At 46.2% G+C, this 13614-nt stretch overlaps 1 protein-coding gene across 3 annotated transcripts in view; it reads right to left on the bottom strand.

Annotated features, from left to right (window-relative positions):
* Positions 1-343: 343 nt before the first annotated feature.
* The window catches only part of MTMR2 (myotubularin related protein 2), a 52729-nt gene continuing 39458 nt past the window's right edge, over positions 344-13614 (bottom strand). For all 3 annotated transcript variants that reach the window (XM_088522348.1, XM_088522349.1, XM_010222081.2), the window contains 8 exons: positions 9628-9777; positions 8602-8790; positions 7534-7719; positions 6483-6689; positions 4282-4374; positions 2841-2954; positions 1892-2068; positions 344-818 (listed from right to left, as the gene is read on the bottom strand). In XM_088522348.1, coding sequence (XP_088378474.1) covers positions 657-818; positions 1892-2068; positions 2841-2954; positions 4282-4374; positions 6483-6689; positions 7534-7719; positions 8602-8790; positions 9628-9777 — 1278 coding nt within the window. In that variant the 3' untranslated portion in view covers positions 344-656. The remainder of the gene's footprint in view (positions 819-1891; positions 2069-2840; positions 2955-4281; positions 4375-6482; positions 6690-7533; positions 7720-8601; positions 8791-9627; positions 9778-13614) is intronic.

Below are 13614 nucleotides of genomic sequence, written 5' to 3'. Positions count from 1 at the left end.
AAGATGCCCTTTCCTTAAATAAGGCATCGTTTACGTGTCTTCCTATGATGTGTGCAAAGTGCAGGGAAATGCAACAGTGACAGTGCAATGTCACTGCAAATGTAAAAGGAACGGTGGGACATTTCAGATTCCGTAACTCCTTCTCTTTCAGGATGTTGGCAAAACGCTTCCATCGATACTGCTATGTGCACATTATACAGAGGGTCTTGTGAAGTAGCACAGTTCTGTTCTAGCATCCAGCATGAAGTCAACGTTTTCCCTCCTCAGCCTGTGCGTTTCCTTTCAGCAAATGGGAGAGTTTTCCAGCTCCTGAGGAGATGTTTTCCCCAGACTTTACTCTATCTAGTGCACGGGCCCTCTTTAAAGCAAAGTGACTTCCAACACAAAAGTGAACAAAGAGCTCTAGGTTTCTTGTAGGTGGCAAGTGCAATCAGCTTGCGTCACAATCTCGCCACCAAGATGAGTAACTGCATAGGGGGCCTTTATTTTTTTTTCTTGCTTAAGCTTCCTCTAGTGCTACAGTACTAATAAATTACCCTGGAGAGAAATAAATAAATAAGTTGGCATCTCCCAGACACCATGATGGGAATGGAGAGTGTTTCAGAACAGCTGCCCTGATGGGCCCAGGAAGGGACCCAGCGAAGAGGTCCGTGTTGTCACACAACGGTCTGCACCGGCGCGACGCACTGAGCAGGAGAGGCGGCGCGCTCCGAGGACGAGCTGGAGCGGCTCGTGATCTCCCTCTGCAGCTCCTCCACCTTCTTCTGCAGCTCGGCCCTCTTGGCAAGAAGCTCCTTGTAGCGGTTGTGGACGGGTTCCTGCAAGAAAACCCTGAGCTGAGTCTGGCCGGCCAGCGGGGAACACGCAACAGAGCCGCTGACTCCAGGGACATGGGATGGAGCTCGGTCACAGTTTCCAGACCAGGGTGATGAATTAGTTTCTCTGAGAGACTCTTTTCTTACCCACCACACAGCCTGATGCAGGATGCCACGTTGTGGTTGCTTTTTTTTTTTTTTTTTAACATCAGATTAGGAATAAGCTAAATTATCAATTAAAACCAAAATAAAAGTTGGTATAAATGTAAATTTTGAAGGCTGACAGCTACAGAACTCTTGATTTGCCTAGAGGATACTCTAGCATCTCAGCCTGGCCATAATCTCAGAGCTGTGGAGAAAATAAAAGTAATAGTGATATTTCTAAATATTTTCAGATGGTCTCCACTGTTAAACAAAACTTGTACCCAAAAGCAACTGTGAGGTTGCTGTATTCAATATCCCAGATTTGCCACCTGAAGTTGGACATTGGCAATCTGGAATTTCTGAAGTGATTAATTATGATTAAAAAGTGATTTCAGCACCTAGGAATATACTCAGGCTGTTTCAGGGGCCTTGGGCACTCCGACACGCGGCTGCCGAAGCTCAAGACTGTAACAGGGCTGCAGTGAGGGCAGCTGGAGCAGGCAGCAGGTGTCCAGTGCAGGCAGCACAACACAGCCCCCGTGCTCAGGTCCAGACTCCATCCCATCACTGAAGTCTCAAGTGGGCTCTTTTGTAAAGAAGGGAGGCTTCAGCTAACGTTTGCCCCTATTCAAGGTGAGAAGTTTCCCAAACTGTTGGGTATCTTCAGCTCCTGCAGATTTCCCTCAGCTCACATAAATGGACCGTGACTGCCTGTTAATTCACAAGGCGGTGACTTCTAGCCGCCAAACCCCTACTCCGACAAAGTGTAAAAGCTGCTTGTTTCATTTGCTTAGATTTGAATTTAGGCTTTTGGTTTTAAATTTAAGCTGCTGCCATGGAAGTGTTGCACAGTTGAAGCCCTTGTGCTCCAAAGCGACAGCGCTGCTACTGCCAGAGCGGGAAATAAAAGCAGGACCAGGAGCTGCTGTTACCTGCGGCTTCATCCTGGGGTTCCAGCGGATGTAGTAGCCGACCCAGAGCTCGAGGTGGCGCATGCTGGCCACGGGGTACAGGACGTGGTTGGCGTAGCTCACGTACAGCGGGTTCGTGAAGTCCTCCAGCTGGCTGTTGATGTAAGACCAGAGCGACACCGTCTTTTTTGGAAGGCTCTGTAGGGGCAAGGGGGCAGGAAGGTTTATTTCACAAATCCTGACGTTCATCTACCAAGCTTTGCGAGTGTCTACTACAGCAGATACAGATGTCTGCCATTAATACAAACCTGGTTGCCTTTTCACAGCTTTAAAAAAAAACCCTCCTTTGCTGCAGTTACTGTAATGGAAGCACATGGAGGTGGGCAGGAGCTCGTGCCCTGGCATGGAAACATCCCCTGCTGCCTCTTGGTGCCCGCCGCAGCGCAGGGGGCTGCGCAGAACCAGCACTGGAGCCCCCCGTGCTTTGGATAAGCTTCCCCTCTTCCAAGTGCTCCTGGTGCATTGACTTGCAAGGAGAAAGCAAACGTGTGACTTGGGCCTGTGCGTAGTCCCACTGAAACGGGTGCTGAAGTGCTTTCTAGATGAAGTACTTTGCTAGGCCGAGGTTCTTAAAAGAATCATGAAAAAGTGCATTTTCTTCTCTGGAAATGACAATTCTTCCATCTGTGGACACTAGAAAAGCAGGAGCTCTGCCTTCCCTGCAGTACAATGCTATCACTTCCACACGTGTTAGGGAAAAGTGATCTAAAGGGAAACTGAGGGCAAGAAGTAACCAGATCCTGCACAGAAGTTCACATTAAACCAAAGTTCAAAGAAAAAGATGCATTTCCAACTACTTGGAAGAGGAGGGTTTGGTAGCACTCAGACCTGCTCCTACCCCTGAAACAATTTCATTAGCAGCCTCTGGCTGCACAGAGCAACCCTGCAGCTGGCAGGGCAGGGACCTTACCTCCTTCACTCGCTGCTGCTCGCTGCTGCACAGGAACGTCCCAAACAAACAGCTGTACAGGTGGTCCAGGATGGTTATCAGGAAGTACTCGTTGAACTCAAATGCTGTGGGAAACTTCAGACAGAACCAGAAGAGAGGTTGGGTTTGGGTTTTAGAATAGAAAATGCTTGTTGCAAATAAGGTTTTTCTTTATTTTTCCACTTGTGGTCTTACTAGGGAGTTGGCCTCCCCCCTTTGCTTTTAAAGCAGGATTTGTCTCTGTTCTCTGCCTGCCTGGATATTCAGCATGACATTGGCCCTTTCCAGGAGAGAGAGTTTCTCCCTTGGAAAGCTGCTTTGTATGTGCAGAGAGGAATTCTGAGTAAGAGCCAGAGGCCTGACGGGTTTGACCACTGTGTTTACACTCAGAGCTGCTTCAAACTGAAGCTTGCTGGATTATGTCTATCCCTAAAGACAGGCCTTGAGAGGAGACTGTGAACAGGCTGCAGGAGACATGAAATAATGCAGAAAAAGGGATGGAAGCTCCTGGCCCCACAGGAAACAGCCTGTGTGCCTAACAACAGCCTCGTCCCCAGAGAGGAGGCCCGCGCCACGCAGCGCGCGGGCAGCGGCAGCGCAGCCGGACGACCTGGGTACTCGGGGGCTGTGGCTGCCCTAGGCCTCGTCAGGAGCTGGAAAGGCTGGAGCTGATGGGATCCCATCAGGAGTTACGGTCAGAGCAAAACGATGACACTCTTGTAACACAGGGAACAAAAATCAAGAATACAAACTGCTGGACTTTCCTGACCCAGGTCCCCCATGCCATTCCAGTCATAAGGGATCTCTCTAGACCCTGCCTCTGCTGTGCCTGGTCTGAAGGAAGAGCTCAGCTTCTGGCTTGGTAAATCACGTATCAATCAGGAGTCTTCAGAAAAAAACGCTTTAAATGGAGCAAATCCAAGTGTTCCCTGCAGTCCTGGTTACAGGATCGGCTTAGTCAAAGAAAACAGGGATCAGTCTGCACCCACCAATACCAGGAACTCCCCCGGGGCACTTCAAGTCATTTATGCTCCTTGGGGCACAGCGGGGGAAGCTGCTGTGTGGCCTCCCCAGCTAGCGAGGTGGCTGCGGGGTCTGTTCCTTCCCTCCAGAGAGAGGGGAGCCTCTTCCCCACGCTCGCATTTCCCATAGCAGCACAAATGTAAGCAGTGCCCTATGCCAGCTAATCCAATGCAAGTCTGAGTCACAGCTTCCCTCTTCAGCCTGTGCACTCGAATTTAGGCTCTTCACTAATACAGACTCTCAAGAAACTTTTAGCTAGAGCCAAAAAAAACCCAAAAAACAAAAACCAGAGAAGAAAAAGAGAGCCTGTGTTCTGATTCAGCAGTCACCTTGGCAATGACTCCAGTGTCCCGATATTTGTACAGTGTCCTGGAACAATTTGTGCCTCCCAGCAATTTACCTGTCTTGTCATCTGCCAGACGCAGTCGATGAACTGGAGGAAGACAGGAGAGCGATCTGCATCTGCGTGATTCTTATCCCCATGGCCAACCCTCTGCAACAGAACAGGACAGAGAGCAGGAGTCGCATAGAGCTTCAGGAACCTGCTGGGGTCTCCTCATACCTCAGCCATCCGTGTCTTTACCAACAGCTTTAAAAGCTTGAAATGAATCTTCATTTTGGCCTGTCCACACTTGTGAGTAAAGGATCATTCAGTCTTTGAAGTGAAATCTCTTTACGGGGATATGTTCATGTTAAATTAAAACAAGAGCTGTTGGAGTAGGGGCTCCAGATGCTACGCTGGCACTGATTTCAGTTAATAGCTAAAGTTCAGAAGGAGAAAAAATAGAATGTTCCTTGCTTGAGCTGCAGCTGTCGTCCTGGCTACCTCAGCAGCAGAGCGCGCTAGATGGAAGCGCTGTCTCCAGCTCCAGCAGCTCCCTGCCCCACGCGCCGCACAGCAGCCACGAGCCCAACTCCGTGTGGCAATAATGGCCACACAGCAGCTCCCTGCCCCACGCAGCGCACAGCAGCCACGAGCCCAACTCTGTGTGGCAATAATGGCCGCACAGCAGCTCCCTGCCCCGCGCGTCGCACAGCAGCCACGAGCCCAACTCCGTGTGGCGGTAACGGCCTCACAGCAGCTCCCTGCCCCGCGCGCCGCACAGCAGCCACGAGCCCAACTCCGTGTGGCAGTTAACGGCCGCACAGCAGCTCCCTGCCCCGCGCGCCGCACAGCAGCCACGAGCCCAACTCCGTGTGGCGGTAACGGCCGCACAGCAGCTCCCTGCCCCGCGCGTCGCACAGCAGCCACGAGCCCAACTCCGTGTGGCGGTAACGGCCTCACAGCAGCTCCCTGCCCCGCGCGCCGCACAGCAGCCACGAGCCCAACTCCGTGTGGCAGTTAACGGCCGCACAGCAGCTCCCTGCCCCACGCGCCGCACAGCAGCCACGAGCCCAACTCCGTGTGACGGTAACGGCCGCACAGCAGCTCCCTGCCCCACGCGCCGCACAGCAGCCACGAGCCCAACTCCTGCCACAGCGAGACAGGCGGGTAGGGAAAGGCTCCCCAGACGGAGTGTGTAGGTAACAGAGCACTGGAACAGGTTGTGCAGACAGGTTGTAGAATCTCCTTCTCTGGAGATCTTCCAAACCCGCTTGGACGCCACCCTGTGCCATGTGCTCTAGGTGACCCTGTGTGTGCAAGGGAGTTGGACTAGATGATCTCTAGATCTCTAGAGGTCCCTTCCAACCTTAAGGATTCTATGATTCTCTACCTCTATTGCGGTATCACACTCTACTCTCCAAAGGGAATCAGTATCATTATATATCTCCTTTGTACAAAAAATAGGAAGTTACGATATTTACAATTCTAACACCAGGTAACAGTTCTCCTGAAGCAGAAATTTGGTTGCTCTATACCTCGGTTTCCCCATCTTGCTTCGGAGGTGGCAGCATTTTACTCTGCAACCTAGAGCGTGCTGTGCGATGATGCTCTTCTAGACGCTGCCAAACTCAAACACCAAGAGAAGGGCTATAAGCAAAGTGCAGTGAAAAGCCACTTCTGAAACACTCCATTTACATGCTTAGCATCCACTGCTAAGTCACATGTTCACAAAACTGTCCCTCTGCAGACTTCAGGCATGAGATACACTTGACCCAATCTCAAACTGCTGGTCTTTTGGCTAAATAATCAAAAGCCTCCTTCAAAACTAAGCGTATCTGAAGAAAAGGTGAGATTGAGGCCATCACCGATTTTCCCAGCCTCTTTAACACAAGGGCATTTGTTATGTGGCAATGTCCAAACAGTCTTAGAAAATGGTCAGAACTGGAAAGAAACACAGAAATGTCACAGCCGTCCCTGCCAAGTCCCAGCAGAAACATCCATCCTCAGAGCCCTCTGTTAATTTAAGCCTGAGCATGGGCATATAAGTCAGGCACCTGCAAGATTTAATACCATTTGTTTCTCATAGACAAACGAGAATGTTGCCCAGAAGTATAAGAGCATGACTGGAAATACAGGCAGAAAGTAACAGCAGTAACTGTTCACCTTTCTTGGGCGAGTTCAGCTGGGAGACTTCTCACAGGCTAAACTCCTTTGAAATCCTTCACAGTGGACAATAACTCTTTCTGTTCAGTGCCTTCCAAGGGCTAGTGACTCACCAGCTGAAATCTATGGCCAAAGCTCAGCCACTCCTTCTCCACCAGCACTTCGAAGCCCCTGATAGTTCGGTAGTAGCCATCTAACATGAGCAGGGAGAGAGAGGTGAGCTGGGCCGTGCGGTCCCAGCCATCGCTGCAGTGCACAACCACGGATGTCTTCCCGGACTCCACTTTGTCAGCGATGCGAAGAGCTCCAGCGAGAATGAGCTGGAACAAGGGAAAAAGGTTACAAAGTCTCTGCTGAGCAGACACGGAGACTGCATGAAAAATGGCTAGTGACTACCAAAGACAAACCAAGAGTCCTGTCTGCTTCACAGAGGCTGGTAAATCATTTCTAGCTATTTCATATCAAGGATGGAAAAATGGCGAGCAAAGCTTTTGTTCCAGCAAGATCACAACACATTTGAACTGTAGTGTTGGCTCTGCTCTAAAGAGCTCTTGCATTAAGCTCATTTCTTGGACAGGGTTTAAATCCAGTAATATTCTCTGTCTGAACAGGAACACAAAATAGTCATTCTCTTGCAGTCCTGGGATGAAAGTGGCTTTTTTTCTGCACTAGCAGACAGATAATGTCTCAGCTGGATTTTTTTTAGAACAGAAAGAACTTAATTTGAAAACTGCCAGTGGTCAAAGCTTAAGTGTTTTTCCCAAATTTTACGCTGCTTGGAGTAGCCTGAAGGCCTGAGAGGCTGGTGGGACATGTACTTCCAGTATCTCGTAGTCTGGACCAGGATCACAAAGTCAGGAGCTTGGAAACCCTGGTACTCCTGAGCTCTAACCAAGGCTTTCACAGTTGCACAATACCCAGACACACACTTCATTCCCCAAACACTGTCTTTCAGCATTTCAGTTCCTTTCCCTCCTCAGAATTTCCCATTCTAATAAACTGTATTTTTAGCTGTTTCTAAATTGAAAACAAATTTTAAAACTTGAAATTTGTCATGAACCCCAAACCCTGCATTGCAGTTAACTTTGGATACAGTTCCCTATGAACAGACTGACTCAGACTTGTGATTACTCTGCCACATCCAGTGGATGCAGACATGCTTACCTTGATATGCTCTAGCCAGTGAGTTGATTCTAAATTAGACAGCCAGTGAGTCTCCTCGATATTGGGATACACAATCTCCTTTAGTTTTCTCAGTGATTCTCTCATAACATGAATATTGTGAATGTCCAAGAACACTAATTCCGCATTCTGATAAGCGTCCTCACTCTCATAGCCCCCTCCTTTAGCCTGCAGAAGAGAAAAAAAAATCCCCTCCAAGTCATTAAGCAAAATCACATGTGATATTTTATCCCAATACCTTGTCCTGAGCAGATATCAGCTGACACAGGATATTCCAATGCTTGTGCTATCTAAAGAAGGCATAAAACATTGGATTTATTTTACGAATTGAGAACATATATATACAAACACAGTTTGTGTTTTGCAATATTATTAGTGAATACTATTTTTATGAAAGAATATCACATTACAAGCATTCTTTTTTTCTATAATAATCATTTATTTTTTCTCATTCACGCTGCTAGTTCATTAGATTTGCTACTCTGTCATTTAAGTATACACCATACCATTATATAGGAGGATATATTATCCCACATATTAATTGCCTTTCCTAGGCAGTGGGAAACACTTGAAAATAAATCCAGCTTTAGGGCAGCAAAGCAGTTTTAACAAGAGTATAGAGCTTAGAGTGATGCCTGATTTTTAGAAGTGCTGGGTATCCCCTGCTCTCATCAGAGTTCACAGTTACAAAGTTCTTGATGCTGTTAGAGGAAGTGGTTTTGTAATCATGTGAAGTGAAAAATGGTGGTATAGAAGATTCATAGCACTGTGTTGCACTACGGATCTCAGTATCCAATGCCTTTTTCAGCTGCTTGGATTTCTTCCCCCTTCAGAACTCATTTAAAATTTAGTATAATCCAAATTAACCTTTAGTAGTCACATTCATTTCTACTGCAGTGTAAACATTTGCCTAGAAAATCACATCACTGCAAATAAATCCTTTCTTAGCTGAAAATGCTTTCTGATCCTCAGGAATAATTTGAAAAGGTTGTCAGAAACGTGCTCTAAATGTCAACATTTCCAGGTCTGGACAGAGGAGAAACACCCAACCTTATTGGCTACAGCATTCACACTGGGCCTTGCATCAAATATGAAGATTTTATGGGACTGAGCGTTGGAATCCATGATGGCCTGGAGGTATTTTTCATCTTCCTTGCTTCGCTTGCCACTCACTCCCACCATTGGCTGGCTACAACGAGTGATGGTTGCTTGACTTTCTGGGTGAATCCATGACAACACCTTTGGACACAAATGAGAAAGGAATTAATGAAAAATGGGATTCGTTAAACCAGTGAAGTGTTTTACCTGTAGTGGGATCCTGCCATATACTATATGGTTCCAAAAGGCCAGACTATATCAAATCATTATTGAATTAGAGAGAGACAACTCAAGAACTCTTCTGTACTTACACATTTGCTCTGCGTATATTCCCAAACTTGTAACAAACAAAAGATGAGTAAAAATACTTAAGTCTGACATTTAAATAGGAGGCAGACTGTTTGCTTGTTGTGAGAGACACGGACACGCTTTATCCAACTGCAGTCATTGGACTATCTCTTACCCTACGCTACACCATTTAAAAATTAAGCACTTTGGGAATCAATTTAGTTTTTTATAAGCTTGAGAATTATAACAGCATGTTCTCAATTGCCACTGAAGTGATAATCGTAACAATGCCCATGTCTGTATTTTAATAATTATTTTCACTAAGAGGTTTACGCACACTAATAAAAATATCTCCCTACCCTAAAAGTTGGAGACAGGTCAGACAACTGTGAACAACTAGGCCTGAAAATAGGGCTGTTTTGCCTTTCCCAGGAACTGAACTGAAACTCAATCTGGGCTCTGCTAAATTATCTTATCTTCACGTTTTGGTTTAGTCTACATCCCTCTCACAACAGTAGTTGCAGCAGATAATGCTGCCTGCTAATTCCTCAAACATGTTGCTGTCACTTCTATTATCACTGACCATTTGTTTGCTCCCTAGAATGCACTCAGCCTGATTTTGGCATTTTTTTTTGTGGCCCAAAGGTACATGCAAAACCACATCAAAGTGGCTTCTTTTGTCACACTCACTGGTATGCGTCCTCTTGATCTGAAAGATGCTACTCTCTTTAATTCTTCGTCAGGAATGTTTACAGGCACAACAAGATTGGCAGGGTATGTATCACATAGCTCATAGCGCTCATTAATCTTGGTCAATCTCCAGCTTTCATTGGGAATTCCCTAAAGAGGAAGCAAAAGCAGCTTAGTAAATGAATTATTCAAGACCTCAAAACAGTCAAGTTCCTAGACCTGAAGTTAAAGGCAAAGGTTTTGTTAATGAAGGACATTTAGGGCTAAAGGCAGACTGCATTATCCCGACAACTTGCATTTTGTGAGAGGCAGACATTTTGCAGAGGTCACTGAGCAAAAGGACAAGACTCCAGGCAGGTTCATCCTTAGCATCCTATCCAACCTCCAAACCACCTCCAGCAGTGGAGTCCTCGCTGGGAAGGAAATGCTGTTTTTGCGAGGGATGAACGGAGCTGCCTGGACAGGGGCACCTACAAGGAAAGCCGTTGCTGGGACTGTCTGAGCCGAAGCGGGGGAGCTCCTCACAGCTGCAGAGTGCTCAGATGGTTGTGGGCTACCTGCTCTACACAGCAAGGACACGATCTCCTGGGTCCACGAGCTCTGCCAGCCAACCAGGGAACAGCAAGACTTGCTTTTAGCCACCTGCTTTTTGTCAGCTGTGATCAGATTAGTTACTGACTGGAAAAAAAAAAACGGTGAATGCCAAAACTGGTCCCAAACTAACCCTATTATCTATCTGACTGCACTGCAATGAGTCCATCCACAATGTTCAGAGACTTGCTTCCAATCTGAATTTAAACTAAACTGTTGACATACACATGGCAAGGAGAATGGGAACTGATAAGCAGTTATGTGGAAGAAAACTCATTTCTCTGCTACTCTGCAACTCAACTAAGGTTCATGGAAAGATTAAGCAGTCATTAGTACTGAAAAGGACCCTTTTTAACAGCATTGAGCAGAATAGTTTTAACATACACTGCTTGGTCCAGAACTGACACCTCCACAGTGATAAGTCTTTCGGCCACCATGAAGATCAAATGCCATTTTTCTTCTGCTGTTGACCCACCAGGAAAATCCATGTCAACCCTTCAAATAAAGAAAGGATGGTGGATGCCAGTGAGGTTCTCCTTCCCCTTGCATCACAGGGATTGTCCTTTTCCCTAACATGGCAGCCTGAATCACAGTGCCCCAAGAGGGCTTAGGAATTAGAGTGTGGCTTTCTCCAAGGACTTGAAGCAAGCAGAGCTTGAAACAAGGCAGGCTAGAAGAGCTGACCACCCAGCAGCTGGATATCCATCCTCTAAGTACACTTGCCATCATGTGTCCTGACTTGTTTCTTTATTCTCCTTCAAGCTTGCATGTTAGATTCAATATAAAGCTAAACATAGTATAAAATGGAACTTGGCTGCCAACTTCCCATGTAGATGACCAGGGCACGTGGCCCTGACCAGGGCACAGGATCTCTCCTGATTAATTAATGTTGCTAATGGACTTGACTTCAGGAGAGCTTTTACTTAGTTGCTGCCTGAGGATAAGGCAAGGAAGGCAACATGGACACACCTCTGCTGGTAAATTAAACGTGTCCACGTCTGTTCTCACTGAGACTGGCTGGCACTGAGCACCTCATATCCATACTATTAAAATCCCTTACCCTCAAAACAGGGGAGTTCTCCCAAATTACCTACTAGGGGGTCCCTTGGCTTGTGCCAGAAACGTGTTAGGACAGGCAGAACTCGTTGGCATTCAACAGGCTACCTAGAGACAACGGAGCCCCCGTGTTTGGGAACGCTCCTTAGCACTGCCTGATCCACCCACAGAGACACAGGCCACCTCCCCGCACAGGACGGACCTGCTCCGCATCGGGTGAGGACCCTGCGCACACCAGGACAGTTGCTGCAGCCCCGCTGGTATCTCTGCCCCGTACTGCACTAGGTGCTAAGCCCCAGTTGCCATCACCAACGCAAGGGAGTCACGCTTTAGTCTGAAACAGGGTCTCAATTAAACCATGTGGCATTTAACAACTCAGTTCTTAATTTTTATCGCCTAAATTGTACCTGGCATTTCTCAGTAGGAATCTGTTCTCGTGCTCTACCTCTCCCACACCCTTGTTGTACACTAGGCCTTGGCATTTCCAGCTCCTATTCAAGTATTCGTTTCTGTGTTTTCCCTGAAAACCACATACTGTAGCCATACCCTGTTACTCCCTGGCATATCTGACCAGATCATAGGATTTGATCAGGACTTCTGTGGGGAAACATCACACAGTTCAAACTTCACAGCTCCTTGTAATATTTTCCAACTGCTCCCCACCTTGTTTAGGAAAATGAAAGCTTTAAGTTACTGCAAAGGCATCTAAAGGCCTTTTGGTTTCAAATGAGTCTTATTCACTTTGCAAGTCTGTTTTATACTCTGCCAGTCCGCATGTAATAAAAATCAGGGAGCAATTTCAGTTTTACATTTCATTTGGCACATGTGATTTCACTTACTGACTAAATCCCAAACCTCTCTGAGCTCCTTTTGTTCTCTACAGGTTGTTTATGACTCCCCATAGTTTTACACAATCACAGATTTTTAATAAGTTACATATTTCCATCTTTCTCCAAACGCTAACAGAGAAGTCTGGAGTTTACTGGGTGCCTTTCTTAACTGCCACGACCTCCATCATATCATCATATTTACCAATCTTAAAAAAGAGAAAAAATCACACTACATACCAGTGTAGACAGAGAACCTACCATGGACCCTACTCTGGACGTCTCCCTGGGTGCCTGGCAGCTGGTTTCTATTTTTGCTCTGCTCCCCTCTCTGGGTTTCTGCTCCCACAGAGAAATGGCTGACTTTGCCTGAGAGGTACCAAGTTAACGCCTGACCATATTGCTGGGTTGCTTATGCCTCAGGCCAGCTCTTCTATATTGGTTTTTAAACCTATTCCAGAGGTCCTGCAGATAGTGCATATGTTCTACTTTTCTGTTTCTGATCGCAATTCATATAGTCAGAGACAGGTAATCCTGTTATCTGATTCAATGATGCCGGTTTTCCTTCACTCTTAACAAATCCCTGCTGCCAGTTCAGGACATAGTCCTGATTTATTTCAGTATTTGTTATTACTTTAACAGAACCTAGTTGGATTAAAAAAAGAAAAAAAGACATTTACACAGAAAAATTGTACATCCATAGTTATAAATGCCAAAATTAAGCTAACAAACCGAAACATCTACAACTTTGGGAGAGGACATAAAGCTTCATGCTACAGGATCTAAATCAAGTCTATCGAAAAGAACGAAATAATCCTCCTGGCCAGATCACAAAACAAATGTCTAGTGCAGTAGAGTTTGCCTCTTCTTCAGCAGCTGGTACTGGTCACTTCTGGAGATAAGCTATTGGAAAGGACAGACTGTGTGATCTGGAATGGGGATGACTAAGGCCCTTCATGGGTGTAATTCAGATGGGCTCCATTTGCAAATAAATAAATAAATACCTTGTTTGGGATACATTTTGGCAATTATCAATGTAAGCAGATGACCGGGGTTCTAGCACATTGACCTCAGTTTGGTTTCTTGACACAAAAGCAGCCACTCTAAGTTTTTTACATCTACTCAAATATTATGCAAAAGCAGATCATTAGAGAAGAAGTACAGGCTGCACCAACATCATACATGTAGCACTGCTGCTTGTCAAGTGTGTCACTGCATGCCATCAGACACAAAGGTGCCATGAGTTACAACACCTATTCCTTTTACAGGAAGACCACGAAACACTATGAATCACATACTTGTACATCTATGTATCCATTCACCAGGTAACTAAGATCCCAAATAAAAGGTAACATGCACAGCCTGTATCCTAAAAAGAAAGAGAAATGTCAGGATTGAGAAGTTGGAAGAATTTACTTCCAAACTCTCAAGTGCCATCCTTCCTTCTTTCCAGGAATTTTAAGAATGTATTTTGTACTTGCTCTGTTTTAACTGAAGCTTAGCTAAATGTATG

This window comes from Tinamus guttatus, unplaced genomic scaffold (genome assembly GCF_059628265.1).
Source record: "Tinamus guttatus ecotype Peru unplaced genomic scaffold, ASM5962826v1 Tinamus_guttatus_pri_ptg000150l, whole genome shotgun sequence".
Taxonomy (NCBI): Eukaryota; Metazoa; Chordata; class Aves; order Tinamiformes; family Tinamidae; genus Tinamus; species Tinamus guttatus.
This window is presented reverse-complemented; position numbering and strand designations above follow the sequence as displayed.